The sequence below is a fragment of the Drosophila persimilis genome, unplaced genomic scaffold, assembly GCF_003286085.1.
Source record: "Drosophila persimilis strain 14011-0111.01,24,50 unplaced genomic scaffold, DperRS2 tig00000000-arrow-pilon, whole genome shotgun sequence".
Lineage (NCBI taxonomy): Eukaryota > Metazoa > Arthropoda > Insecta > Diptera > Drosophilidae > Drosophila > Drosophila persimilis.
The window spans coordinates 4,472,088-4,500,042 of NW_020825288.1; the positions used below are offsets into that span (position 1 = coordinate 4,472,088).

At 46.9% G+C, this 27,955-nt stretch overlaps 4 protein-coding genes across 12 annotated transcripts; 1 reads left to right on the forward strand and 3 right to left on the reverse strand.

Annotated features, from left to right (window-relative positions):
- Positions 1–49: 49 nt before the first annotated feature.
- Positions 50–2,777, reverse strand: LOC6594882 (ribosome-releasing factor 2, mitochondrial). Of its 2 annotated transcripts, XM_002019965.2 has the most exons (9): positions 2,632–2,777; positions 2,405–2,567; positions 2,051–2,343; positions 1,623–1,992; positions 1,343–1,565; positions 786–1,288; positions 508–721; positions 291–440; positions 50–228 (listed from the first exon to the last, which is right to left on the reverse strand). In XM_002019965.2, exons 1-9 carry the CDS (start codon positions 2,768–2,770, stop codon positions 64–66), a joined length of 2,220 nt encoding a protein of 739 aa, XP_002020001.2. In that variant the 5' UTR covers positions 2,771–2,777; the 3' UTR covers positions 50–63. The 2 variants fall into 2 exon arrangements, with proteins under 2 accessions (XP_002020001.2, XP_026843527.1); XM_026987726.1 differs by lacking the exons at positions 50–228; positions 291–440 and having other exon boundaries at positions 658–716.
- Positions 2,778–2,922: 145 nt separating this feature from the next.
- On the forward strand, positions 2,923–7,710 carry LOC6594880 (S1 RNA-binding domain-containing protein 1). The gene is made up of 10 exons (XM_002019963.2): positions 2,923–3,256; positions 3,316–3,651; positions 3,718–4,149; positions 4,215–4,582; positions 4,640–4,922; positions 4,992–5,381; positions 5,442–5,672; positions 6,901–7,033; positions 7,092–7,221; positions 7,282–7,710. The coding sequence occupies exons 1-10, from the start codon at positions 3,096–3,098 to the stop codon at positions 7,500–7,502; spliced, it is 2,685 nt and encodes an 894-aa protein (XP_002019999.1). The 5' UTR covers positions 2,923–3,095; the 3' UTR covers positions 7,503–7,710.
- On the reverse strand, positions 5,690–6,853 carry LOC6594881. The gene is made up of 2 exons (XM_002019964.2): positions 6,252–6,853; positions 5,690–6,201 (listed from the first exon to the last, which is right to left on the reverse strand). Exons 1-2 carry the CDS (start codon positions 6,830–6,832, stop codon positions 5,697–5,699), a joined length of 1,086 nt encoding a protein of 361 aa, XP_002020000.1. The 5' UTR covers positions 6,833–6,853; the 3' UTR covers positions 5,690–5,696.
- Positions 7,711–8,142: 432 nt separating the features above from the next.
- On the reverse strand, positions 8,143–27,673 carry LOC6594879 (AF4/FMR2 family member 4). Of its 8 annotated transcripts, XR_003408624.1 has the most exons (16): positions 26,890–27,671; positions 17,644–17,710; positions 17,527–17,580; positions 16,669–17,459; positions 15,393–16,601; positions 13,532–13,718; positions 12,673–13,141; positions 12,227–12,613; positions 12,009–12,166; positions 11,837–11,934; positions 11,505–11,780; positions 11,293–11,430; positions 11,010–11,230; positions 9,474–9,642; positions 9,216–9,328; positions 8,144–9,137 (listed from the first exon to the last, which is right to left on the reverse strand). XR_003408624.1 is itself a non-coding variant. In XM_026987688.1 (13 exons), the coding sequence occupies exons 1-13, from the start codon at positions 27,025–27,027 to the stop codon at positions 9,576–9,578; spliced, it is 4,650 nt and encodes a 1,549-aa protein (XP_026843489.1). In that variant the 5' UTR covers positions 27,028–27,672; the 3' UTR covers positions 9,348–9,575. The 8 variants fall into 8 exon arrangements, 4 of the variants coding, with proteins under 4 accessions (XP_026843489.1, XP_026843476.1, XP_026843496.1 ...); XR_003408617.1 differs by having other exon boundaries at positions 8,143–9,137; positions 12,673–13,718; positions 26,890–27,672; XR_003408618.1 differs by having other exon boundaries at positions 9,527–9,642; positions 12,673–13,718; positions 26,890–27,672.
- Positions 27,674–27,955: the final 282 nt, after the last annotated feature.

Here is a 27,955-nt window from a genome sequence, read left to right on the forward strand (position 1 = left end):
ATCGATATAAAATACAACTAGATAACATTGCCAGGGATTTAGTGGGGGGGAAGGGGAGCCAAATCATTCCAGACCCTGGACACGTCGCTCCGCCAGGGATTCGTCTACTGCGTTCATGCCGCTAAAGCCGCTCGGCTGCATCGTCATGCTGGCTGTTCCCGAACTAATCGTTCGCAGGGCGCTAGAGTAACCGGAAAGCTCGGCCAGCGGGGCATTCACCAAAATCATCTGAATAAGCCAAAGGGGGTCAAAAGGGCCTGGAATAAGTCTGAAATGTGGCTGCAACTCACTTTATTTCTTTCACCCTTGGGCAGTACATCGTTGATAAGGGCCCGTCGTCTGGATAGGTCGGCCATTATGCCCGAGATCCGTTCGCTAGGCGCCACAATCTGCAGGGCCATAATGGGCTCCAACAGGCGGGTACCGCTCGTGCTCAGCAGCTGCAAAAGATGGCCAAACGATTCACTTGACAAACTGTCAGCCTGAGATTACGGAATTCGCCCTTACTTTCTGGACGCACTGAGCCGCAGTGGCCATCACAAAGGAGTCGGCTGTTCCACGACCAATGATTGCATTGTGCAATCGGATCTGCGTGTCCACCACTTGACCGCCCACTCGGGGTCCACGCTCCAGAGCGCTGACAGAGCCTTTTCTTATCACCTGCAGAGTGCGAGGACGCAACGTGTTGAGGTTCGACAGGTTCTCCGGTGACTTATCTAAACTTTGGGTACACAGATAGACGTAAGATCAGTTCTCGACTTGTTCGGACTTGCAGTGGGACAAACCTAAAGAGCTCGTCATGGTCTTTGACCACCTCCAGGGTGAGGCTAACGTTCTGCTTGCTGCCAGCAATCTCCTTTTCCACGCTAAGCGTAGTGAGGGAAGGCGATTCGATGGTTTCCTTGTAGGCTATTTGCAGGGGACCCAGATCCACGTCGATCTTGTATTCGCTCAGAATGCGCGACTTGATGATGTCCATGTGCAGTTCCCCCATGCCGCCCAGCACTGTCTGGCCGGTGACACTGTCGTAGCTGACGCGGAGACTGGGATCTTCCCGTTGCAGTTGCCTCAGTGCCTGCTCCATGGCCGTTTGCGAGGACACACTGGGGGGCTCAATGGAACAGAAGTATACGGCATCTGGTATTTGCCGGTCAATGCCGAACAGCTCGTCGGTGTCCAGTTCTTCATCCTCATCTGCTGAAACTGTGCCCTGGCTTTGCTTTAAACGTTTCTGGGCATTCCTCAGGGCTGTCTGACTGGATGTGAGCAGATCTCCAGTAACTGTTGACTAGCCAGGAACAAAGTTAGCTCATGCCCATTGTAAAGCCACTGTAAAGCTTACCTTAAGACCCGCACATATGACCACATCTCCAGATTGCACGGCGCCCACCTCGCGGTATTCGTCAGCCAGGGGCTCATATAATTTGGATACTACCTCCGCTTGGCCCCGCGAGCAGATGAGACGCATGCCACGCTTTATCTCGCCGCGTAGAATGCGCACCAGAGTCAGAGGGCCCCGCTGCTTGTCGTGGACAATCTTAAAGACTTTGCCAGCAACCTCATTTCTGCAAAAGTTGACAAATTTCGAAAAACTATTTCATTTTCTGACGCTAAATTCTTACCCGAAGCAGTCGTATATTTGGTTGCGTTCCTCTGGCGCTGGCAGATAGGTATTCACGGCATCCATTAAACGCTGTATGCCAACGTTCTTGTAGGCAGAACCCAGCAGCACAGGAACGACCTTCTGCTGACAGGTGGCCCGGCGCAGGGCTCGTTCAATGAGTGCATTGCTGACGTTGTCAAAGCTCTCCGTGCTGATTACCACATCGGCCAGCTCGTCATCCAGTCCCGATAGCTGATCGATCAGCTCATTACGCTTTTCTTGCAGCTGCCGCAGATCATCAGAGGGCTCCAGCTTAGTCTTGCTGTAGCTGCGACCCAGATCTTTCGGCTGCCACGTTAGCTGCTCCAATGTGATCACATCGTTGATGGCTGCAGGGAGAGAAGGTTTGAATGAAGTCCAGCACTCACAGTAAACTCATAATTCTACCCAAAAGTCCATCCTGGTTTTTTGAGGGGTATTGTATGCACACAGGCTGCGTTTCCAGCTTCGTTCTCAAATCATTGACGCATTTGTCAAAGTCTGCATCCGGACGATCCATCTTATTGACGAATGCCAGCCGCGGCAGCTTGTGCTTGTCCGCCTGCGTCCATACGGTGACAGTTTGGGCCTCAACACCAGCCGTCCCGTCCAGAACAACGACAACACCGTCCACGGCATACAGTGATTGCTCGACCTCCATTGTGAAGTCAATGTGTCCGGGGGTGTCCAGCAGGTTGATGCTAAATCAGTCAAGATTTCAGTAAAACAGATTGGTGGAACCATGCCATTGAATGCACCCACCGATTACCACTCCAGGGAAAAGTCACGGCCGAGCTGCAAATCGTGATGCCGCGCTCTCGCTCTTGTGTTAGATAATCGGTCACCGTATTGCCCCGATGCACTTCCCCCAGAGACCGGGTCTTGCCTGAGTAGAACAGCATACGTTCGGTGGTTGTGGTCTTGCCTATGGACACAGGATTCACTTCATCAGGTTTGGTGCAACAACGAATATCAATTAAAACAGTCACCTGCATCAATGTGCGCCAGAATTCCAATGTTCCGGATGTTGCTGCTGTAGCTGCGCCTGAATATATATGCAGAGAGCTGGCGCAGCAACCTGTTGCGTGGCATTCCCCCACTGTGCAATGCATATTTCAGCATTTTCATTGATAAATTAAACTAAAACTAACTAAAATCCGGCAGAACTCGCGGCAGATATTTTGTTATCAGAAACCAGCTGTTTACTAATCGATAGGCGATATTTTCATTTTCCAGCCAACACTTTCCGCGGACTCGGCTATATTTTAATTGAGCCGTGAAATTTAATACAAAACCAAGCTGATATTGTGGAATTAAGTACATAAGGACCTATATAACAGTTGATTCCCGCATAGGGAACGACTAGAGTGCAGACAAGGAAAGAAATCGAACCCATACTCCATCTCTCTACCATCACAACATCGGACTTTTGTTTTGTTTAATAATTTGAAATATGTCGACGCGCCCGCGTCGCCAAGCTGCGACAAGGAAAAGGCTTGTAATTGAGATATCTGATTCCGACGAAGATGCGACTTCAGAATCCAAGGATACCGACGAGTACAGGCCCGAACAGGCTCGGGCTGTAGATAGTGCTGCCGCTGCCACGGCAGGCGTGTAAGTAATAATATGATCAATATCTATCTTATATCTGATATATTCCCGGCCCCACACAGTGCCAAGCGAAAGCGGTGGCCTACAGCCCGGGACACTGCTGCTGACGCTCCAGCGGCAAAGAAAAAGCGCGGCAAAAAGGATTCCAACGTCGAAAATGCTTGCCCCAACCAAAGCAACACTGAGACGGAAGCGGCGGCCTCTGCACCACCCGGATCCTTGACGCAACCAGACGGCGCTGCTGCCAGCACAACCACAGGACGAAGCTCCTTCTGGGAGCGTCGCAAGGTGTGGAACATCCATGAGCTACTGGCCGAAACGGAGAATATCCAGCCCACAGCAGCCCGTAATATTGTGCAGCTTTTTGAGAACGAAAACACCATTCCATTCATATGCCGGTACCTTCAGAAATATAAACAATATATTCATGCACTCTGCCTATAAATAACATTGTATCCCTGCAGCTATCGGCGAGATTTGGTTGACCATTTGCCACCGGACCGGTTGCGTGACATTCGCAACACCTACACGGAGATTGTGGATCTGCGAAAGAAGGCCGAGAACATAGTCACGCAGCTGGAGCGCGAAAATGTGATAAATGAAGAGATTCGGGATGAGCTGATGTGCGCGAAGAACAACGAGGAGCTAGAGTTTCTCTATGCCCCCTACAAGCCGGCCAGCAAGGGCACCCTGGCCGAGCGTGCCAAGGCACTGGGACTGGAGGATTATGCCGATCGTCTGCTATATGGAACTGCACCCCAAGTGAAGCTTTCGTCCATTGTGGATCCTAGCAATGAGGCCTTGGCCACCGAGACGCTGGTGCTGAATGGAATCTGCAACATTATTATACACAATATCAGCAAAAATACAAATGTATTGGAAGAGCTAAGGAGATTGTACGTACCCCCAAGAATCTGGCTTTGATCCAATCAACCGACTCATGAGACACTTATACTTTCAGGCAAAACGTGCACCGCATTGTGCTGATGTGCAGCAAGACAAAGGATTCGGCGGCCAGCAAGGCAAGCAGCGTCAGCGGCAGCAAAGCGACCAAGAGCAGTGCCATTGCCGACCGGAAGATAGACAGCTCAAAGTTTGAGAACTACTTTAATTTTCAGGGCGACATAAAGACAATTAGACCCCATCAGATGCTAGCCATCAATCGTGCTGAAAAGCACAAGTTTCTATCCGTAAAAATGGATACAAACGATTACCTCAAGAGAGATCTCTCTCGCTTTATCTCCGAGCAGTACATGTCCCAGGGCTTGCAGTATCCACTGCGAAGGGAGACATTTAACAGAGCCCTGGAAGAGTGCATCACGAAGAAATGTAAGCCTTAAATACTCTACTCTACCGTTCTGTATGTTGACCATGAGATTCTTTCAGTGCAGCCTTTGATGTGTCGACAGATACGCGCCGACCTGAAGGAGAAGGCACAGAAAGCGGCAATCGATGTTTTTGCCAAGAATCTGAAGCAGCTGCTGCTCATATCGCCTCTCAAGGGTGAACGCATTCTGGGTATCGATCCGGGCTTTACAAACGGTTGTAAACTGGCCATTATATCCGAGACGGCCGATGTGCTGGATACAGGCGTCATCTATCCGCATGGCGCGAGGGCCAACAAGCGAGCAGCCGAACAAAAGTTGGTGGAGCTGCTGAGCAAACACACGTAAGTATTTGTAAATCAATTGTCAATCAATCAATTGAACTTACGGCTTATGGCTGTCCTCTTGAACAGCTGCCAAGTGATTGCCCTGGGAAATGGCACCGCATGCCGCGAAACGGAGTTTTGGCTGACTGATCTGTTCCATGCCGGGATTCTGGACAGCCGAAGCATACGCTACAGCATCGTAAACGAGAACGGAGCCTCGGTTTACTCTTGCAGCGATGTGGCCAGCAAAGAGTTTCCCACTATGGATACGAACGAGCGGAGTGCCGTGTCCATAGCACGACGTCTTAATGATCCCCTCAGTGAGTATGTGAAGATAGAGCCGCGCCACTTGGGCGTGGGCATGTACCAGCACGATGTGTCTGAGAAGACACTCACGGAGTCCCTGAAGGACGTTGTCTCCGAATGCGTGAGCTATGTGGGCGTGGATCTAAATACCGCCAGTCTGAGTGTGCTCAAGTAGGTGGACAAATGATTGCTCTTGAAAACTATTCTAACTTGAATATTCCCCCCATGAAGACACATTGCTGGCCTGTCGGAGAAGAAGGCCGAAAAGATCATAGAGTATCGCACGGCGAAGGGGCCTTTCCAGTCCCGCAAGGATCTGCTCTCGGTGCGTACTATAGGCGAGAAGTCATTCGTACAATGCGCTGGTTTCGTGCGCATCGAGCCGCTGAGCGTGGGAGGGCGGCTGAAGAATCCACTTGACTGCACTTGGGTCCATCCTGAGAGCTACAAAGTGGCCGAAACGTAAGTGCATTTCAGGCATAACTTTTATTCAACTTTCTGTGACATTTTCACCAGTCTGGAGGTGTCACTGGACTCTGTGCTAAATTTGCTGTCACTGCGAGTCAGCTTGGCAGCGATACCAATATTGCAAAGATAGTTGTTCGTACGCCGCTTGACACAATCCTCACTGGAGTCCTCTTTCCGGCACCACGAAGGGCAATACGGGGTCAGTGGGTCCTTTTTGTTGCAGCGCTTGCAGGTGCAGTGCTCTGTTCCGGCACGCAGGAAGCTCTTGAAATCACGCTTCTTCGAGAGCAACGCCAGATAGTCCTCAATGGAGTACTCCTTGTTGGGGTCCATAAGCTCGGCCCAGGTCAGAAGCTTGACGGCCACACCGAAGAAGTACTGGTTAATGTCATCGATGGTCTGCAGCACGTGGTCCAGCTTGAGTAGGAACGGGCTCTGCAAAGTACGATCCAGCTTGCTCAAACGCACCTCCAACTCCTTCCTGGACTGGCGAATGCTCAACAGAGATTTCGATAGCTGGTCACTGAAAGAGAATGGTCAGCCACAAATAGCGAATTCTGGACTACGACTCACTTGGACTGGTTAATGACATTGTAGGCCTTCTGGAACTCGCACAGCGATCGTTCGGCGGTCATTCGACTTAGGTACTCGGGATAGATATTGGTGCAGCAACTTTCTCCGACCAGCAGTCGATAGCGCATGGCGTGATAGCGCATTGTCTCGGCCATTTTAATCTGCAAGACCTTGGCTCCAGCCAGCTGTTTCTCCAGCTCCTTGAACTGCGTCTCTAGCAGAAGAATCTGCTCATGGACGCACTGCTCCAGTCTGAAATCATAGATGGTGTAAAGCGTCTTGCAGTGATCTAATGTGGGCTCCAGTACATCGAGTGGTATAGTAGCTCCCCGGCAAGGTGGCGGCAAAGGGCGACGCTTGTATCGCTCCGGCGGATACTCCCAGCACGGGCCGAAGCGGGCATCGTTGGTAACTGAGAGGGGGTTCTCCCAGCAGGGCTTGTACACAGGCTTTTTTCCGCCATACGAAGGATCCCGGCCGCAGGCTATAATCTTGATCTTTGGCGGTTTTAGTTTCGGTGGATAGATCCAGCGTTCATCATACAAGTGCTGCAGCTCAGCGATCGTTTGTTTGGGCGGCATTGAATTGAACTGAATTGAGAATTTGTACTACATATAGGAAATCTTTTATTTTGTCTTAATTTTTCCAGTATCCTTGGGGAATGTGACTTGAAATTGTCGGATATAGGCAAGGCTAGCTTTATAGCACGCATTAAAGAGTTTTCCGCCTCGAAAACGAAACTGGATCGCATAGCCAAGCAGCACAAGCTGCCCATGGATCGGGTAAGCCATTAAAACATTACCTCTGAGTATGTTATTTTTATATATGGAATGGCTGCAGCTTGAGTTCCTGCTGGTGGCCTTGCAGCGGGAGCTGCTGCAGGACTATCGAGCTGATTTGGACAAGCGGCCGCTGTTCAAACAGGGACTGACACGAATCGAAGACCTCAGCAATTGTGAAGTGGTTACCGGTGAGAATCGACCCACGTACTCGTCTACCCTCGTCTAATCCTTTTTCTTCTATTTTCCAGGTGCTGTTACCAATGTAACACACTTTGGTGCCTTTGTCGACATTGGTGTGGAGCGGGACGGCCTCTTGCACAAGAGCCACATGAAGAACTGCGACCTAAGCATTGGCGATCGCATTGTGGCCTCTGTGGTGAACCTGGACAAGAAGCGTCTGAAGTTCGGCCTACGTCTCGAGAACATACTGGCTGAGACCGACACATCCTTCACCTTCAAGACGGAGTAAAAGCAAACAGTGGGAGCTTAATGTTTTTGGAAGTATTTAATGTATCATTCATATTGGGCTGCTCACATGAGCATATACATGTATACTATATATAACTCGTATATATGTACATATATATGTATATATATGTGTATCTGTATAGTATAACGGCTTTCCTAAAGTTACTCAAAGCTTATCAGTTAGTAATAAATGTTCACATAAAAATCACCGCCTCTACAATGCGCGTTCTTGTTTCCCTTTTTCGTAATATGTTCTGAAGTTCTTAGATGAGAATGCTCGTGTGTGTCGGTGTGGTTTTTGGGGTTCTGGGTTCAAAGGGTTACGGATAGTACTCGTATTGCTTTAAAACTAAGTGAGTGAGTGAGTGAGGTGAGTGAGTGTGGGGGCTGCCCTCGCAGAGCCGTTTAAAATGTTGTAACTAAATCAATATACAATATGCATACATTTAGGCGCTTGGTTTAGCGGGCGAGCGAGCGAGCGAGTGTTCGCTTCAGTTAGTTGGTATTTTCGAATTTATTGCCGTTCCAGAAGAATTGTTAAAAATTATTATAAACAATGTTATACAGTTTGCATTTACATAATTACACAATACAATATAATATACTCGTAATAATATATTCAAAAATATATAATATATATACTATATACTCGTATATGTATGTTTTGTTGTTCTTTAGATTTATTGTTTCCCCATCAAATATCAATTTCATATTCTAGCTACATGGACATGTGGCGTAATCAACCAATAATTGCTCAAATTAATATTACTCATCCGCACATAATATTGGAGTAAGTTGTTGTTGTGTTCCCTACACAGATCAAATAGGATAATCTATCGCAAAAAGGCCAATGAACGAGTCATATATGTGAAGCATATGTGTGCTATGTATGTATGTATGATATATGTACGATTATTGCTTATGATAATGGTAGCTAATGTGCTCCTCTGATCTTCTGATCCTCTCATCGTTTTATTGTTACTGTTCTTCAGTTGTTCGCGCGTGTGTGTGTGTGTGTGGTGTGTGTGTAGCGAAATTGTTCAATAATTTATAATTTATTTTTATCATTTATAATGATAGCATAGGTAATGATGTAAGTATTGTATATCAATTCTCGTAATTATAATCTATGTGTATAAGCGATTTGCCCTCACGTTCTTAAACGGTCGTTCAACAGAATCCCTGGCAAACAAATCTAAATCGAAATGCCAAATATCTCTGTTGAACGACCGTCTCAGATTACATAGTACATAAAACCATCTCATACAAGTTAACAAATTCGATTACAAATTGGGTTCGTATTTGTAGTCTTAATCATCTCAAATTGATCTTCCGCTTAACCTTAAGATCCGGCACTTGGAATCATTCGAACGGTAAAGTAGGATAAATGTATTGGCAGATTTTTTGTTGTGTTTGTTTGTTGAGTGGGTGCCGCACGGCACGGCACGGCACAGCCGGAACGCGTGAGTGTGTGTGTGATGGGGTGGGTGTGTGGTTGGAGCCTCTCTCTCTCTTTACCGCTCCCGCTCCCTGCTGCATGAGTGCTGTTTATGCGAGTGTGTGGTGTGGTGTTAAGTGGCAGCGTGGCATATTCGGAGTATTCTATATTCATGAGCATTGCATCACTGCATCATCTCTGAATAAGAGAGAGAATAAATAGAAAAAGTGTTACAGTCGAATTGTGGATGTTACATTTAGGGCGTGTGGCACTTACCGACTGCCAGGAGGCGGATGCGGATGTGTATGTGTTTGTTTGTGTGTTGCAGGGTTGAAATGATCGAAATCAAGAGCGAAACGAAAAGTAATTAAACGAATTTTTTCTCCTTTCTGTAAGTTTAGAATGAAAACCAAAATTAGCAATCACCGAACAAAAGAGGTTCTGAAATGTTCGATATAAAGATGTGGAGCCAAGCTAGACATTGAAGAGTAAGCAATAAAACATTGAGATATATGTAGCCCATAGCTTGCTCACATTCAAGACAGGCTAGTAGGTACAGGTCGGGTCATTTACAGAGAGAGAAGCACCTTCGTTGGACTGCTGTCCGCGGATCGCTAGCCTCCAGGCAAGAGTCTACTACTCGTTTAAAGGCTTTTGGAAATGCCGCCAGAGCACGCTACAGCAGCAGAAGACATCGAGCCATCTGTAAGATTGAAGAATTCTTCCATTTGGGTTCTATTTTTGTTTGTTTGTTTTGGTTTTGACTGGCATTAATTCAACGGAACGTAACGAGTTGAGCGGGCGGGGGTAACAACGGATGGTAGCGAGTAACGAGTAACGCTCTTCGTTTTAGAGGCTACAAAATGTCGGTTCGGTTAGGATGATTCTCATGGTATGGTACATCAGTGTAGGTGTTGTTTTGTGGATGCATGGATGTGGGTCTACAATCAATCAATCAATTAACCAGGATAACCAGCGAGGCGAGTAGAGTGAGATGATTCCAGGGATTCTCTTATCATACAAGCTTGTTTGGTTTCGTTCTACTTAAAATTGTATCTCTATCTGATGTGTGCACATTTCTTGTAAAATTCTTGTAATATTTTTGTATTCTCATCATCTATGGTATGTGTATGTATATTTCGTATGCTTTTAGCTTAGGTATAAACGCATAAACGTCTGCTACTAATGAACCACATTTGTGTTTTGTTTTTTTTTAATATAATTTCTTCATTTCTTCGTTTCTAAATCTATGTATATTTCTATATAGTATGCATGTATAACGCCAAAAGTTCGGGTTTATAGCTACAAGTGCTACCAAAAAACATTAGTTCTCTATAGTTAACTATGCGCATCTTGACTTTCGAATCTCGGTATAGGTTTGATGAATCTTTCGAATTTTCACAGCATTTGTGGGGTTTGGGGTTTCGGGTGTGGGGTGTTGCACTCAAAATAAATCCACATAACAACTAATTAGATTAGGGATCTATGTTTATGTCCACATGGTTTTAATTGCCTAAACGCAACGCTCAAGTCTGAATTCTGTATTATTGTTAAAGTTAAAAACTATTTAAAATTAAAGCTTGTACAGAGTTCACAGATGGTTAGAGATGATCGCAGATGGTACAAATGTATGTATGATGGGACCACAATGAAAGGCAAGGCAAAACTCAAAAGCAACTTCCAAGAAAATAAAAAACAAACACAACGTATATATTTACAGACACACACAATTAGAGAAATTAAAGAAATGTGAGTATATTGCAGTAACGCCAGCAACATAGGAAGACACCGCAGCAAACACAGTCCCAGAACAGCCTGTTCCAAAGCAAATGGGAAGGCACTGAGAACCGGGGATATCTTCTGGGGGCAGGTGGAACGAACAACACAAGTAACAAAACAAAACAGAATTGCGGGGAAAACGGGAAAACAGGAAACAGTAATGGATCGAAGCGATCGCTTTAAACCACACAAGCTGAGAAAACTCCCATTACGCGTCAGCCAATGTCCTGCTGGACATTGCCGCCGGAGGATGAGGAGCTGCTGCCGCTAGCACGTGGTTGCTGACTGTACCTGTTCGATGAATGTGGCTGCCGCTGCTGTTCCTTCTGCTGTTGCTCCTGAATGTTAATACTTGGCGGCGTGGTGGGCGAGCAGCTGTTGCCCACGGGGAATGTGTCGGCTTCTTCGTCAAGGATTGCCTGCGTGGGCTGCAGCGCCTGCAGCTCCAATTGCTGCTGATCGGCTAGCATTTTGGCGCTAAGTATGCTCACATAGGTGCGGTAGCGACGCAGCTGTAGGATAAACCAAATATTACAATGTGCACACACAAGGTGGGACGGGCGGGCGGGCTCACTTCGTATTGCAAATAGCTCTCCTTCTCCTTGTAGTTCTGCAGTGGCAAGCCCTTGCTGGGTATCGGCCCCTTCTTGTGCTCATTGAGCTCCTGCTCCAGCTGCGCCAGCTGCACCTCGTGCGACTCCAATTGCTCCTTCTGCAATATAAAGTAAACCCATTTAATGAGATAGGGATCTTTTGAGTGTGACCCTTCTCCACGCAGATACTTGCCACCATCAGTTTTGTCTGCTTGCTGGGCAAGAGTGGGCGCTGGAATCGCTTCTGGCTGCCCACCCCGCCCTCGAGTGGCGGCGCCGAAATGGCGGCGCACACGTAGTTGATCGTCTCGACCCACGAGTGGAGCTCCTTGGAGTCGCTTGTCTGGAAGAGATACTCGGCTTGATCGGATGTCTGCAGACGGAACACATGTTGCTTCTTGGTGTAGTCATTGGCCTTGGTGGCCAGGGCGTGATGTATGCGTATTGCATTGTGCAGATTGTCGGACATCTGTGGGATACAAAAGAATTAGGGCTGTGCCGTCTACTGGTGTGACTTCTACTCACTTGACTCTTGCGAAAACCATGCTCATCCTTATGCAGATACAGAACCAGATCACGCAGCGTGCAGTAGAACATCTTCCAGGAGCGTTTGCCGAAGGGAGCTGCCAATGTAAAAAGGGTACAGTTTTCGGGTAAGAAGCAAATTCGTCTAGAATCGTATCCCAGTATTCCTCACTCTTTTTGTAGCTGCTATCGTAGCAGCATTTGCGCATCACATAGCCCTTCTTGTACTCCACAGCGGTGGCCAGTTCGGGTGCATCCAGGAAGGGATTCTGTCCAACATTTCCCAGTGCATTGTTGCCCCGCTGCTGCAGATCACCCGCATCGTCATCTCTGAAAGAATAAAATCAAATTTAATGGCTTTCCTTGACTAAAGAGATTGATTGATCTTACAGCGCCCATTCCAGCGGCTTGGTTTTGATGGCCTGATACAACAACTTGAGTATATCCTTGGGAAAGTTCTCGCCATCGTTGAGATCTGCCAGATTGTCGACAAATTCCGCACAGCTCATTTTACGATTCATATTCTGCCCATGCAGATCCGTGTTCAGAAGCATTATGGCACAGGTCAGCGTGTGCACCGCGTCCTGCGAGTTGAAGGTACCCGGATTGCAGTCCAGAAAACGTTTCGAGAAGTGCACTAGCACCCGCTCTCGCTCCTGGGTCTCGCCGGAGAGCGAGAACTGTTGCAGGAATTCGCGCAGCGACTGGTCCAGCGACTTTTTCTCAAAGGTGAAATGCTTTAGATACTCATCGGCCACAGCCCTGCTAAAGTCGTTGCTGAAACGAAATCCAAAGTGAACAAACGGTTCCACAAAGAGTCCTAGGGCGGCACTCACTTCTTGCTGAGATGCCGGGAGACGTCGCTCTTCTTGAAACCATCGAGGGAATACAGTCTTTTAGCCAGGCGTATGGCCGAGGGCATGTCCACAGCCTTGGGCGAGTAATGGTAGGAGTGCAGTGATTCCACATCGCTGCCATCATCGGAGACGGGTGGCGAGGCGTCTCGCGTGCCCTGCGCCCCCGCCCCAGCCCCCGACGACATCGTTGTATGCGGCTGCTCATCCGTCAGCGTGACCACATCGTCCTCGGACCGAGCCGCACTGCCACCGCCACCGCCACCGCCGTTGTTGTCCATGCCGCGCACTTGGATGACCACCTTGTGCTCCGACTGATCTCTGTCCCTGTCCCTCTGCTGCTGCTGCTGGGCACGCAGCTGTTGCTTGAGCTGCTGGCGCTGCAGGGCGGCCCCATCCGAGACGAGTATGGTGGAGTCCGAGTCACTGGGATCGCTAAGTACCATGCCGCCTAGAATATCGCGAGAACTCAATAAGTTATCGTCGTCTTGGTAGTCGGGACTAGATATATTCGAAATGGCCTCTGAGACGCTCAGATCGTTGCCACAACCAACACCACCACCACCAGCACCATTGCCAGTCCCTGGACAGGCTAGCAGACCGGGCATGCCGGAGGGCGGCTGCAGGGAGGCTGTTCCGCCTTGTTCTCGCTGCTCTAGCTGCTGCTGCTGCTGGTCCGCTGCCTGGCCATTGCCACCCACGGCACCGAGGGCACCCTTTGAGCCCGACGAGGACATCACCGACGAGGACACCGATGTGGGGGAGGCAGGACTGCCGGCAGCCGAATGCTGCGGCGACGAACTAATGGAACTTGAATGTGAATTTGAATGCGATTGCTGACCGTAGAATTGCTGCTGCTGCTGCTGTTGTTGTTGCTGCTGTTGCTGTTGTTGCTGTTGCTGCAATAGTATTTGTTGCTGCTGTTGCTGATGGAGCTGTTGTTGCTGCTGCTGCTGTTGGATCTGCTGCAGCTGATGCGGCTGCAGTGGTGCATTATAGGTCCACACAATCCGATCTCGATCCGATGCCTAGGTATAACACAAAAACAAAGATTAGTAGACGAAAGTATAATTTCACGGAATGTCATTTCAAGATTCGTTTTTTTGGTAGCTCTCGAATTTCCATTTTGCCGTTGCCCAATCTCACTCTGAGGAGTCCTAAACAATTGCAAAAGTGGCTTTTATTTGTTTGAAGCGTTCTCTATTTTTTTTTGTTTTTTTTTTTTTGGCTGTGGCTGTGTGTCTGTGTCTGTGGTATGCGGTATGCAGCAGGTGTACGTGTACGACAAGTTTTCGGTGTGTTATGGGTGTTTCGTTTCCTCATGGATCCACATACGATATAGAGTATGTTTCGCAAATCTTTTAGTCTACTATCAATCAAATTTCTACATTTACAAAACTGTTCCAAGCGCAGGCAAAGAAATCAAAAACTGGCAACTCAAAAAAGAGAGATCACAAATCAAAAAAAGAGTCAAAGATCACATTAATCGGCATGCCAACTATGCAGCATGGCAACCTTTTTGCATAGGATATAGTTTAATTTGTTGCTGCAGTTGCTTCCGATCATCTTCTTGTTAGTTCTCGTGGCAGTCGTTGCTGTTGCTGTTGCTACACTGCTTTCGCCCTCGCACTCGCTCTCGGTTTCGTTTTCGGTCTCGCTGCTATTGTTGTTCCCTATTGTTGTTGTTGTTGTTGCGGCACTGTTGTTGTTGCGGCTATTCAGCGGTTCACTCTCAATCTCATTCTCGTTCTCGTTGTTGTTCAACGCCGACGAGTTGTGTACAATGGTGGCCACCGACGATGCAGTGGTGGCCGTCGACTAGAAAGCTCACACATTGGTGGACAATAAATTGCTCATATATCAAATTTGAGATAGTTGAGAGAGAGTCAAAATAGGAGAAACAAGAGAGAACGGAGAACAGAGAAAACGAAAAGAAAGAAACACGAAACAAGAGAGTAAGATAGACAGAGTTGTTTAGTAGTAAGTTGGAAAGATTAAAGTAACGAGTGGCAATGTTATGGATGTAGAATAACGAGTAATGGAGGTAGAAGTGAAAGTACAAGTAATGAAAGGTTTTAATAGAAAAGATCAAGGTAACGGGTGGATATGGAATGAAATAACGAGTATTGGAATGTTTCTAATAGGAAAGAACAAACTAACGAGTGGGAATGGGAGTCTAAATAGAATAACGAGTAATGGAAGTACAAGTAGAATGGTACTAATGTAGTAGAAAGTACTAATGGAAATGTTCCAAATAGGATAGTTCAAAGTAACGAGTGATATGTATAAATACGCGAGTAATGAAAGGAACGGAACAGGTCGGGATGGGGGAACTCAAATGGAATGTTATATGGTATATGATTTATAGAACAATGCAATGGTTTTACAATCAAATATATACACACATACGACAACAGCTACAGTAACCAGAGTTAACGGCAAACTGAACTCTACAAAGCACTTCAAACGAGAGGGGGGTTCAACGGGTTGGCGGGTATTATACGGATTACTAAATGAGAGACAGAGACGTGGAACCGTATGTGTTTTTTCTTTTGCTGGGGGGTAGCTGGGGGGAGAAAGATCGATCTGGCGGAAAGTTCGACGTAGTTCATCTATGGCCTAGGGCCATCTATGGGCGGCTAGAGCTCTATCCAGCGATTGAAGTGGATTTAGTACATGGTGCGCTCGACTCGACGCCTCACCTGCGAGTCCTCGGAGTCCTGACGCGTGTCCAGCAGCGTATTGAGTGAACTATTCACATCCTCATCAATGTCGATGGGTATCACAGCCGCAATGCCCTCGCGCTGGATCTGCTGCAGATGATCCTCGGACTTGCTGGTGCGGAAGCCGGCGGCATCGCATTTGCGCACCACATGCCCGTTGTGGTGGCGTCGCACAACAACGACACCAGCAGCCCCACTACTCGACTCGGGAGCCAAAGAGCTCGGCTCCGGGCTGGTGGGCACCGAATTGGCCGTCTCCTTGTCGATCAGGGGCGTCGACAGCGAAATGGGCGATGTTGGCACTGAGAAGGAGGTCTCGTCCTGCGAGGTATTGGCTGCGCCCAGCCCCACGCCCATGGGAATGCCCATGCCGCCGGCCGCCTCACTCTTGACCGTTGTGGACGAGGTGGAGCCCGAGGCAGAGTAGCCGGGCATGCGGGCAGCACAATCGACGGCATCTCGATTGCGCTGCTGCTGTTGTCGCGTTGCGGCACGCTGCTTGAGGGCGCGCAGTCGCTGCTTCGTAGATCCGGAGCCCAGCGAATTGGTTGAGTAATCCTCGTCGCCGGCATCGTTCTCCTCCTCGTCGTAGGCATCGTCATCATCATCGTCGTCTTCGACCAGGCACTGGCGGTCGCTGTCATCCTCATCGCCGCGCCCCATCCCGCTCTGGTACGTCTCTATGTTGGTGATGTCGTAGTGGGTCTGATCCTCCTCGCGCTCCTCCTCCGCCTCCGCCTCTGCTTCCACCTCCTGCTCCTGCTCCTCGTCCAGCTCGTCATCGTTCTGGTAGTACTCGTATCGTTGCTGCTGCTGCTGCTGACGATAGCGTTGCTGGTGCTGGCGTTGACGCTGATGCTGATGCTTGCTGTCCTCCTCGAGCACATACTCGCCCTCCTCATCGCGCTCCAGCTCCTCGCACATCAGCAGCGTGTCGTTGGTGAGCGAATCCTTGCGGTTGTAGCTGTTGTTGATGCTGTCCCGCTGCTGCTGATGTTGCTGCTGCTGCTGCGGGTGTTGTTTGCGCTGCAGCTTCGCCTCACGCTTCACCGAATCCGAGCTGGTGTTGGTGGGCGAGTCCACCGAGGAAGAGGATGTGGGCGAGGATTCTCCCGAAGCTCGTGGCGCTAGGGCGCCATTCATCCGGGAATTGGCCTGACGAATCGGCGAATCACGCAGACTGTCAACCTGCAAAGGAAAATGTTACGTTTTAGCAATGAAATCGCATGCGTTTCTCTTTATTTTACTTATGTACCTTCTTGGCCTGGGTCGTTAGGTGATTGCTGGTCTGTGGTGTCCTGGACAGATTCAAGATCAGATCTCCCGTCATCATAAAAGCCTCAAAGCGTGGCGCCTTCGCCGATTGCGGTGGCGCCGAATTCGGTTCTGGTTCCCTCTCTGTGTCCGGCTCGCGCTCTGTGGAGATCCGTGGCCGGGTCACGGGACTGCCGCTGTAGCTGTTCGAGTGCTGCAACGATTGCGGTGGCAGCTGGGAGTTGTGTGCACTCCCGTTACCGTTGCCGTTGCCGTTCGATGCCTTTGTGGGTATCTGCGAGGAGCGTGGCCGCTTATTTTGTGGCGAATGGAGCACGGGCACGGGCTTGGGCGCCGGGCACTTTCGCGCCTGTGGAATGCGTGAGGGTCGATGCGTGGGCGAGGTGGCGTCCGAGCCCGTTGGCGACGTTGGCGCTGCACTTGTGGTGATGGTTGATGATGTCGTCTGAATGGTGGTCTCCACCACCTTTATCTTTGTGGAGCTGGCCGAGGAATTGCGGCTGTGTGTGTGGGTGGTCGTAGTGGTGGATCCACTGGCCAGCAGCGGCGAGGAGTTCTGCCGCAGCGATGGCAAGTGTGTGGGCGACTTGAAGCGCAGTCCGCTGGCCGCCGCCGGAGAAGATACCTTGCTGTTGTTCGGACGATGGTTGGGTGAGGAATTGGCGCTGTGGCTGCTGCTGTAGTCGTAGATGTTGGGAGATTCAATATCCACATAGTGTGGACTCTGTGTGTTGGCCAGCTGCTCTTTAATTCGTGCCTTGAGCTTAGGATCTAAGGGATGGCAAGAACATGATTCGAAAACTTCTATAAACACGCCATTTCTTTCGATTCCATTTACCTCGCTTCAGTTCCAAGGTCACCAACTGTTCGGACAATCGCAGGCATTTGAGAACTATCATAAAAGATAAAGAAATGTAAAGCTCTCTCCTGATGATCTAGCTACAAGTTTACGTACCCTCCTTCGTTGTATAGCGATGGACATCGGTTCCATTGACTTTGAGGATGACATCCCCGGCTTCAACCTGCAACAAAAAGGTGGATGTGGATGTCTCGTGTTAGTTCCGGGCGTAATCGAATCACTCGACAACAAAAGCTTATTGATTTTCTCTTTTTGGGTATTCGGTTTTTGCACGCCGCCGTCTGTCCCGTCTGTCCCGCCTGCCCATCCAGCACTATGGCTGTGTGGACTGTCGGCACTTGTAAACTATTTTTAATTTTCTTCTCGATGGGCCTTCAACGGCAACGCAAGAGTGAACAGAAAACAAAAACAGCAATGGCAACAAGGAAAATAGGAAAATAACATGAAATCACAACGTGGGCCCCCCCCGTCCGTCCACCGCCAGCAACGACATTGGCGCCTTATTTACTTGCTGACGTAGAAGCGAAAAACCGAGAACGAAGACACACTGGAGGAGACGTCACAGCCAGTGGCCGGGGCGGAATATGCTCCGCCGCATGGATTATTCAATAAATGGAGGACTCCCTAGAACAGAGGGTACCCCGAAAAGCGAAATGTGACACGCGCCGGGCGCCATCTTCCATGTCATGCAAAATGCATCAGCGGCAGCGGTAGAGGCAGCGGCAGCAGGAACACAGCATTACTTTTATTGCATAATTAGTTTTTCCTGCTTCCCTCACTATTTATTATTAATGCTTTTTTCGGGAGCAAAGCGTTGCCGCCTCTTGGGTCTCTCGAGGGTTTGTTTCCACTTGGCAGCCGCGAAGGCAAAGGGGCCGCAATTAAAAACTAAAAGTCGCACTAATTTATGCGCTCTGCTCTCCAAAGTTCGTTTATAACAAGAGCGAGCGAAACGGTGGAGACGGAAGGACGGAGGAGACAGAGGCGAAGGCGAAGGCGTCAGCTGAGCATGAAGCGCGAGCACGTTCAGTCTGCACGACAGAGCAGGCAGCGACCTGTCTCTGCACAACCGAAACTAACAGCGAGAGCGAGAGAGAGAGAGAGCGCGCCCAAGAGAGCTGATGCAAAGAGAGACGGATTCTGTGTTCTTGTGGGAGGCGGCAATGCAATTCAATTAAAACTGTGTTTAATTTAATTGTTTTTCGCAAAAAAAAAAAATACAAATAAAAAAGTGCATTATATAATCCCAATGGGAGGTAGTCAGAGCTGCAAAGAGTGGTTTTGGGAGGGTTAATGCAATTTCTAGCCAAAAGAAAGTCTCAAAACCGTAATGCAAATTTGATGTTTCCCCTTCTTCCACCCATTGGCACTATCAGCATGGAGTACCACAGCAGGCACTCAAAAACATGTTTTCTGCGATAACAAGCTACGATTAATGACTTACAGCAAAGGTGAAGGCTCTCTCTCTCTCTCACTCTCTCTCTGCTGTGCGCTCTCGCTCTCCATCATCTCCATCGGATATTCGATTAGGCAGTTTACAAACACAAACACAATGCAGCAGCAGCAGGTGCACACTTCTCTCCCCTCTCCCTGTGCACACACGCATACACTCCTTTTGCATTTCACTTTCACGCTTTCGAGGGGGAATGTCAGCAAAGCAGTTGAAGCAGGCAGAGGCAGGCAAGCAGTCAAGCAAGCAGTAGAGTCAACCAGCAGAGCAGGCAGAAACCCGGTTAAAAGTTAAATCAATCAGTTACACTCGGTTGCCACCACCATCCCCCGCATCACCCCTCTCCTCCTCTCTTCCACCCTTGGATGCAACGCTTGCAGCACAAATTGAAATTGGTTTGAATTGATTTGTTTTCCAATGACACTTTGAGGAGGGTTTTTTTGTACGTGCACTTCCTACGTCACATTCCCATCGCCCATCTTCGATTTGTTATCTTGCGAGAGGCTCGCACACAGTATTGGGACTTACGGAACTTTGAGGGCGTTGCCAGATGCCAGAAAACTGCACATGCACGAGACTAGGGTTCACAGACCTGGACTTAACCCTGGGCATACATAAATATAGAATGCATGTAGAAGCTACTTGGGAAAACAGAAAGACAACAAGGCAAACATTCAAGTAAATAAAGGAAATCTTATCAGTTGTAACCCCCTCCTAATGCCACAATAATCATGCTAACCCATTGACAACCTGATAGTTATATACTTTAGTATTTCCCTCACATTCGACCATCAATTAATGAGCACTTCAAGCAGCAATTAATATCATTTTTTTCGGCTACTCGGTTTATTATTTCGGAAGTGTTCCACAAGAGATACAATATTTATATATAGATGTCCGTATATAGACGTGTGTTCAATGACGTTTTATTGACACAACGCTACGACGACGACTTGTTCCAATATCAATTAACAATAGCAACAACCGAACGCCCACTCACTAATATAGCGGGTAAACAAGGCAATTGATTGACTCTACGAGTACGAGTACGAGTACGACGACGACCTATTCAAGTACAGACCTCTGTGCCTGTGCACTACCTTCACCGTTATAAGTCGAGGTGGTTGTGGTTGTTGTTGTTGCTGCTGGCAGAGTCGTTGACAGGCTGCAGTAATAGAAAAACCCACTAACCTCCTTTGCTGCTGGGCAGAAAAATCAATGTTAGGCGCAGATAAGCCCAAGCACCCAACGCCTCCATGGGCAATGGAAAAAAATTTGTAAAGCCACAGCCGCAGAGGTAGACATTTAGAGTAGTATGGCTCATGGCTCACTCAAACCAAAACAAGCTCTGTTATTGGACTAATGGTTATGCCACTTCTTTTGCCATTTGCATTCTCGTGTCATTCTCAGTGTCCCATAAAGTGGACACTGGAAAGTGTCCGACACATCAATCACATCGCACCCGGTACTAGATGTTGAAATGTGTTCAGTGGAGATTTTAGCAGATAATTGGCGTGTCCTTTTACTTGTGGGAAATTAAAGAACCCTATGAAAAGGGCTAGTTTTCGTACAGAATTACACATGTAATTCTAGTAATTCTCTTCCTCTATTCTATCTCCTCTATTGTTCCTTTGTTTGATTGATAATCATATTATTTGCCAACCCTGGTCGATAGCAAAGCACCCCCCCTTTTGGCACTGCTTTATTGTTGTTTTATTCAATATTCCAACGACCTTGCCGGCCTGGCTCCCCCACATTCATGGTGGATTTCCTTTCATATTTGCGCACGCCGTCGAACAAAAAAAAAAAACAAGAAATAAAAGAGAATCAAATTAGCATGGAATGAATGGTTTATTTCATTATCATGCTACTCGCTCTCCCTCTCGAGTGGAGGGTGCTGGCTGATGATTGTGTAATCGCGGGAATCGGAAGTCTCTGAAACGGTGATGTTATCGCTGTGGTGTGTCCCCCCCACCAACACTTAATAAATGTCAAATATGGTGGGGAGGGGTACATGCTATATAGGTGTTGCGACGGCCTGGAACCTGACCTATTGTGATACTTAATAATGTGCGAAATGCCACAGAAACTACGGGCGATTGTTGATTGAGTGATTCCATGCCCTGTGCCCTCTGCTGTCACTTGATTGGAACTTGAATCGGAAATTGCTTTCGCATTTACCGCAACTTGAGAAGCCTTCTTCCCACATGTTCTTCCCCCCTCTCTTTCTCTCTCTCTCTCTGTCCAGTTGTTCTTGTCTATAATTCCAATCAAGCTTTCAATTTGTTGCCCTATATTTTACTTTGTGGGAAACTCAATGAAGAAACCATGTATCAAGTCACTCATCTGACAATTCTTTGCTTTTACTTTAATTCAATTTTCACTCCAGCATCAAGGCTTAGTATCGATTGCATAACAAGACTAGTTTCTTAAGATATTCCTCCCTCTTCTTCGAATCTTCAAATATTAAAAGTACATGAAGTGAAATTAGCACGAAAACTGCCATGGAATTTACGATATTTACCATATTTATACACAAAAATCCAGAGAAAATGTTTGTGTGGGCCTTGTCTTGCAACTTGTGCAAAACGCATAAAAATGACTGCAACAGAAACAACAACCCAGAGGGAATGGCAATGCGACTAAAAAAATACCCTCTAAGGGGATTTCCTAAGAAAATATTACAAAATTACAATTGAAAGAAAAAAAGGGAATAGATTAAACTTTGCATTTTATTCTAAATAAAAGCAACAATATTTATGGGGTTTGACGTTTCCCACATAAATACCATATACCCCACGTATAGTCTTCTAATAGGGGGTGGGGGGGGTTGTATACAAACTAGAGCCCGTGCGGCAAGAAAAACAAAAAACAAGAAATGTTTTTGCACACAAACGTTTTGTGCATCGCACATTCTAGGATACGAGCGGCTTTTGCGTTTTTGTTTGCTTTTTTGGACTTTATTTTAAACAGTCGAGGCAACGGGGCCCGTGCCTAGAAGCAGGGTTTATTTTTGCTATTGATTTGCATTTTGCCTTGGCTGTTGCTGTTGCAATTTCTGTGTGCATTGCTGCGAATGTGGGCCACAAAAACGAAAGAGAGAGCAAATTCCAAGCCGGCCGGCCGGCAGGCCGCCAGGCCACTTTCCGTCTAATTGAGGAGAGCACTCCAAGAGGAGAACAACAGAAGCGCCTCCGGTAGGCAAGGTGGGGTTAAGATGAGATGCGATGAGTGCTGCCACTCAATTTCCAGACAGATGGACAGACATCTGCCAAGTGGCAACGCTGGTGGAGATGCACCGTTGTTGCTTTTCTTATTACTTTTTATACTCTTGCAGAGAGTTGTGTGCTACTATTTCTTCTTCTAGTTTGTACTTGCTCGCTTATGGTAAATTAGTTTACTCGGGTGTGGTATTCGATCTACAAGGGTATTCAAACCATCGTTTAGCTTCTGTTTTGGTCGTTTTTCTTATGTAATGCTTGGACGCACACACGAACGGGCCAGCGTGCGAGCGAGACGCCAAATATAAATGGTTCGGATTTAGCGCAAAGTTTACTGCTTCAGCAGCACTACGCTTTCTACTACACTTTTTGCATGCCTGAGTCGAAGCCACGGGAGCCACTGAGTGCCTTATGCACTTATTGTTCTTATTATTTCTTTGATTGTTGTTGTAGTGGCTGTATGCTGCTCGCTGTGCCGTGGCGTGCAACGAACCGCAGCGTTGGAGCCGCACAGCGTGCACACAGGGTACACCTCAGGTCTCTACCACCCTCGCAAGTAGAAGAAATGGTAGAGAGCAGAGAGAGAGAGAGAAAAAGAAGAAAAACCAACTTAATAAACGCGTGCACAATTTTTCATACTGTTGTAATTCAATTAAAGCGAATTTACTCTACTTTTTTTTCTTTCTTTTTTGCACTTTTGACTTCAACTGAACCGAACGTGGCAGGGCAGGAGAAAGGTACTACTAGGCAAAAGAGAAATGTAAGTCAAAAGCAAAAAAGAACTCTTGACATTTCAAAAGAATACCACTATTAGTACTTGCTGTAGAATGTTTTCTTGTTATTTTCTGTGCTTTTCAGAGCTTGAAGTTTGCCGACTATGAACTCTGTCTGATGGGACGTTTCCTTTAAAGTTTCAATTGTCATTAGCCACAATTTTCCAGGCGATATACCCCGTCCACGTCCGTCGTTGCCCCAGCGTGAGATCGGTATTAGATGGAGAGAGAGGGAGGAGGTGGCCACATTCTAGAAAATCAATAAACTGCTTGGAGACACTTTTTTCCCTGTTTTTCTTCTTCTTCTGTTGTCTGTTGCCTGTGTGTCGGTGGCAATTAATTTGTTCCCTCCAACAGCAGGCGTAGTCGAGAGCCAACAAAAGTCGTTTGTCATTTCCAGTTAACGAGTAATTAAGCAAAACGTTAGAATTTTGCAACGATTCAGAACCAGAACAGAACCAGAAGCAAGCCAAGCAACCACAAGATACCACGCCAAAACCACACACCAACCGAAACCGAGAGAACAAAAGAGGCTCCGGGCAAACGGTGGGGTTGCAGAAATAAATGCGAAAAAGTCTGGGCAGGCGAAATGGGGTTTGGCCACACACAGTCGTTTTATTAAAGGTTTCGTTTCTGAAGAAGAAAGGAGGAAGCACTCTCTTTTTCGCAATAGAACTTTTAACAAGTATGGTTCAATATACGGACTAATGGATACCCACTGATCGGGTTTTGTAGGGTCTCCAGGGTACACAAGAAACAGCTGAAATCAAAGGCGGTCTGAGACAAGGATGGCATAGGAGCCTGAGAGAGAGAGGGAAAACTATCTACAAAGTGCTGTTGGACCCGCAAAGATTAATGACAAAACAAACACATGTGTAGACAAAAATATTTTAAAAAAATACAAAATGTTTTTGATGATAATTGATCATGTGTGCTGCGCGTGGAAACTATACAGAACATTAAATACTGTGTGTTGTTTTTGAAATTTATATAAAAAATAATATTCCCGAAAGAGAGTTGAATGTGCCATAGATTAATCAATTGCAAATCCGAAAATTCCTTTCAGGAATACCATGAAAGAGTGACCACATCATTTAGGATTACTTTATTCGCGCAATTAAGCGACAATTTGCCATTCACCGTCTGCCGTCTGTCACCCCCGCCCCGCCCCCCTGGGCAGACGGCACCAGGCATGACAGAAAGACGTCTGTCACTCTGGAATCTCCAGTTGGAGAAGCACTGAAAAGGCAAACAAACGAGCAACAAATGCAACAAATGAGAAAAAGGGAAGGGAAGAAGCAACAGCAGAGTCCGACTGCAGTCTACGCGACAGAGAAAAAGGAAAGGCAAAAGGCAAGCAAAGAGAAAGAAGGCGACAACCGATGACAGCATGGACAAACACACCCTTGGAGAGAGCGTGTGTGTCGTGTGTGTGTGTGTATGAATTCATTGAAAAATAAAATTGTCCCGCAACCAGAATGACGGCATATAAATAAAAGGCACTATACCCTAAGGGGTCGACTTGTTAATACCCATTAAGGCATATCCGTTTGCATCTCCACCTGGGGATACTTTCAGATGCTATAAGTACTCGGAAGAGATCGCTTTTGATGCCCACGAAGATTAATTGATAATGGAGGCGACACGCTATCTACAATTAAGATATTCTTCCCCAATTTGAGGCACGTAGTTAAGACAATTACATTTTATGTGATGGTCATCTCAATTGGATAATTATTACATACCATATCTAATCTTATGGTTATATTTGCCATTAAATGAAAGAGATAAAATGCCACCATTGCGAGACGCGTAAGGGGTACCCCGAGTGCTGCGCCACACAACAGCAAAGACAACAAGCGAGAGGAGATTGCAGATAGAAGACAAAACAAAGTAAAACCCCAACAACAAAGCGACAACAAAATAACAACAAGTTGTAAAGCGAAAGCGATAAGAAATTGAAAAAGTGCGTGCCGGTTAACGTGTGTGTGTGTGTGTGTTTGCTGCTGCACAAGGTATATTAAGAGGAAGGTACGTGCGAGAGATCGGCCTGTATTGAGGACTGAATGAGTGCGGGATCTATGAGACGATGCCGAATTTGTATGTGAATGACCTTGCCTGGGCCACACCTTCTATTTAATATACATTGCCACTGCATTGCGCTGCCTCCGCCCGCTGAGAATTACCTCTTTCTCCGACATACCTGGGGACATTGCTTCGTTTTTGTGGATTGCATGGAATTACTTAATAATTTTAACAATTTAAAATTCCAAACGCGTTGGTTTGTTTGGGAAACAACAAAAAAAAACTCCACTTTACAATGATGTTTCTGAAAAGCCAAAACCCGATTCGAAGGAGCCCAGCCAGAGCCCTCTGTTTTCATGTCATCGCGCGGATTGTTGCCTCGTCCGATAATTATAAAGTGTACCCCGTGCGTTTCTGTCTGTGTGTGTGCGAGAGAGTTTTATTTTTAGAAGAAAATAAATGTTTTTCCTACATTTGCATTTTGTTTCGTCTCCGACTCCCTCCTTTACATTGTTTTGCATTTCATTTGAATTAGAGTTGCCCCGCGACAAATTAATAATAATTCAAATGTCCAGCACGTAAAGTAACTTTACTTTTTACAGCAATATCCGTTGGGGGGCGGCCATTACTCTGCTGTTGACTTTTTCTGGGGGAGGAAGACTAGTATGTATTCTCGGAAATTGCAGTCAGTTTTGTTTACTTTTCCACGCAATGTGACACCCATTAGAATAGTCAGATAAGATATAATAATCTTTATTCTTTCGGCTGATGCATGAGATGGGAAAACTTTATGAATCATGGGTAGAGTTACGTCAAACGCTATCTATCTATCCATATCTAATTTACACCCAAAAGCGAAAGAATCCTCTCTATCCATTATCTTTTCCAAGTGCCGTTTCCCTCAAATTTAAACAAACAAAATCATAATGATTAAGAATGGGACCTACCGAAAGCATGCGTCAGATATGAGTACTATTTGTCATTTGCTTACGTATGACTTTCTCGTTAATTTTCATGATTGTAGATCACCTAATGTTTTATAAAAATGTCTAAAATCCAGAAATCAATAAGTTACGACTAACGAAAATCTTCCTTCTCTCCGAGGCACATGCCATCATACATATATCACCCATCATAGTTAGGGTATCATTAAACACAGACATACTTCCACCCGCCCCCCCTCCAGATGAACTGTTTGCGTTACTTTGTTTCTCTGCGTTTACTTTTGGACCCCGCTCCAAACATTTGCGATTCGATGACATTAAACGGTAAAACAAAACCAAAAACTGATACGAGCCAGAGAGTGTTTCTATCTTTATACTTTTTTGTGCGTGTGTGTGAATGGATCTATTTGCTTGGCATCCCTCCTCTCCAATTAAGACCAGCTTAGGGAGAGAACAGCGATGACATCACAGAGGAAGAACCACATATTTGTTGCTTTGCAAATTGAAATGCTTTTCACATACGCAGACAGGCAGACAGACAGATAGACAGCATAAAAAAGTGGAAAATATTCTTATCAAGAGGCAGAGGGCACACAAATGGGCGCGCCGCGTCCATCATCCCATCCCAGACATTGGACAGCGGCAGCAGGCGGCAGGGACACTTGGGGGCAAGACATAAAGGAAAATGTTGCAATGCCAAAAGTGAACCCAAAGGGAAGTAGAAGTAGGAGTGGGAGAGGGCGAGGGCGAGGGACAGTGGTGTGAGAAGGAGGAGCTCCTGCTTGGTGGTTGATGAAGTCATTTCTTCGCTCTTTTACGGGAGAGAGTGCGCCAGTCCCAGACGGGAATATGGCCAGTGACACACACAAACACACCCGATTGGACTAGGGCTATGGGGAGTGGTGTCCTGCATGGAGTCATTCACTTACCGATCCGCAATCTGCTGCCGGCGAATTCTCCACAATGTCGTAGATGACATGTGGCGGTCCAGTTGATCCAAGTAGCGAAAACCCGAAACCGGAATGCTGTTCGCTGCGTCGCAGCACCACTTTCAATTCCTCGGTCATTGCGCCGTGTCCGCCGTCCGTCTGCGCCTTCAGCCCCAAAAAAGATGCCGCTCCCTGTGCGTGTGCTGTGATGTCGCTGCTCCTGCTGCTGTTTCAGTGCAGTACTGCTTGGCTCACACTCTTATGTTTATAACTTTTTCATATATATTTAATTTGTACTGCTAGCTTTATTCGCGTTCGTTTTGGGCTTGGCTAACACTACCTCTGCCGCCGCTGCTACCTCTGCCGCCACTTCAGCACTTCTTTTGAGCAGTCATTTGCACACACAGAGAACAGACACAAAACGCACTCACAACACGCACACACACTCATCACTCTCACGACACAATTACAGCTTTAAAATCGACTCCTTCGCGGATTTTGTTTATCATTTTTGTTTAATTGTTTGATTGCACTTTTTCTCGCGGCTGGCTGGGCGCAGCCTTAACTCTTTAAACGCAAATTTCCAACGGCCACCGCATCACGAAAACTTGTTTAATTTTTTCCTTTTTCTTCGTTTTTCTCTTCTTTTTTTTGTGTTAGACTGCCGCCGCAGTGGCTGCTTTGCTGCGTGTCGCTGCCACGGATCACAGTGGTTCAACCGCACATTCTAGCGCGTTTGCGTGTTGCTGTTATTAGTAACATTTCCGTTTTTCTTTTACCAGCATTTAATGGTGATTAATTCATTTTTTTTAACTCGGAGGAAAAATGCGCGACGTTGTTTTCAGTGTGACCGCGGAGTTATCGATAAAATATATCGTCCGACCCTCGGAAATATACCGAAACATACCGCCTCATTTTCAAAATATACCGTAAATATACTGACGAATTGAAGTTGTACTAAAATATTTCTCGATTTTGATATTCCGTGGAATATTCTCAGCTATATAGAACATTTAGCCATGCCCACATAATTTTATACGATTGATGAATCAATTTTCTACACAAT

Coding starts and splice junctions, on each gene's coding strand:
- LOC6594882 (XM_002019965.2), bottom strand. CDS start 2,770: ATGAAAATGCTGAAATATGCATTGCACAGTGGGGGAATGCCACGCAAC. Junction 1,566..1,622: donor CAAATATACGACTGCTTCGG/GTAAGAATTTAG, acceptor CAACTTTTGCAG/AAATGAGGTTGCTGGCAAAG. Junction 229..290: donor CCAAGGGTGAAAGAAATAAA/GTGAGTTGCAGC, acceptor TGGCTTATTCAG/ATGATTTTGGTGAATGCCCC.
- LOC6594881 (XM_002019964.2), bottom strand. CDS start 6,832: ATGCCGCCCAAACAAACGATCGCTGAGCTGCAGCACTTGTATGATGAA. Junction 6,202..6,251: donor AATGTCATTAACCAGTCCAA/GTGAGTCGTAGT, acceptor ATTCTCTTTCAG/TGACCAGCTATCGAAATCTC.
- LOC6594879 (XM_026987675.1), bottom strand. CDS start 27,027: ATGACCGAGGAATTGAAAGTGGTGCTGCGACGCAGCGAACAGCATTCC. Junction 17,711..26,889: donor CGGCAGCAGATTGCGGATCG/GTAAGTGAATGA, acceptor TTTTTGTTGCAG/GTTGAAGCCGGGGATGTCAT. Junction 11,935..12,008: donor CGATAGCAGCTACAAAAAGA/GTGAGGAATACT, acceptor TTACATTGGCAG/CTCCCTTCGGCAAACGCTCC.
- LOC6594880 (XM_002019963.2), top strand. CDS start 3,096: ATGTCGACGCGCCCGCGTCGCCAAGCTGCGACAAGGAAAAGGCTTGTA. Junction 4,583..4,639: donor AGAGTGCATCACGAAGAAAT/GTAAGCCTTAAA, acceptor AGATTCTTTCAG/TGCAGCCTTTGATGTGTCGA. Junction 5,673..6,900: donor AGCTACAAAGTGGCCGAAAC/GTAAGTGCATTT, acceptor TAATTTTTCCAG/TATCCTTGGGGAATGTGACT.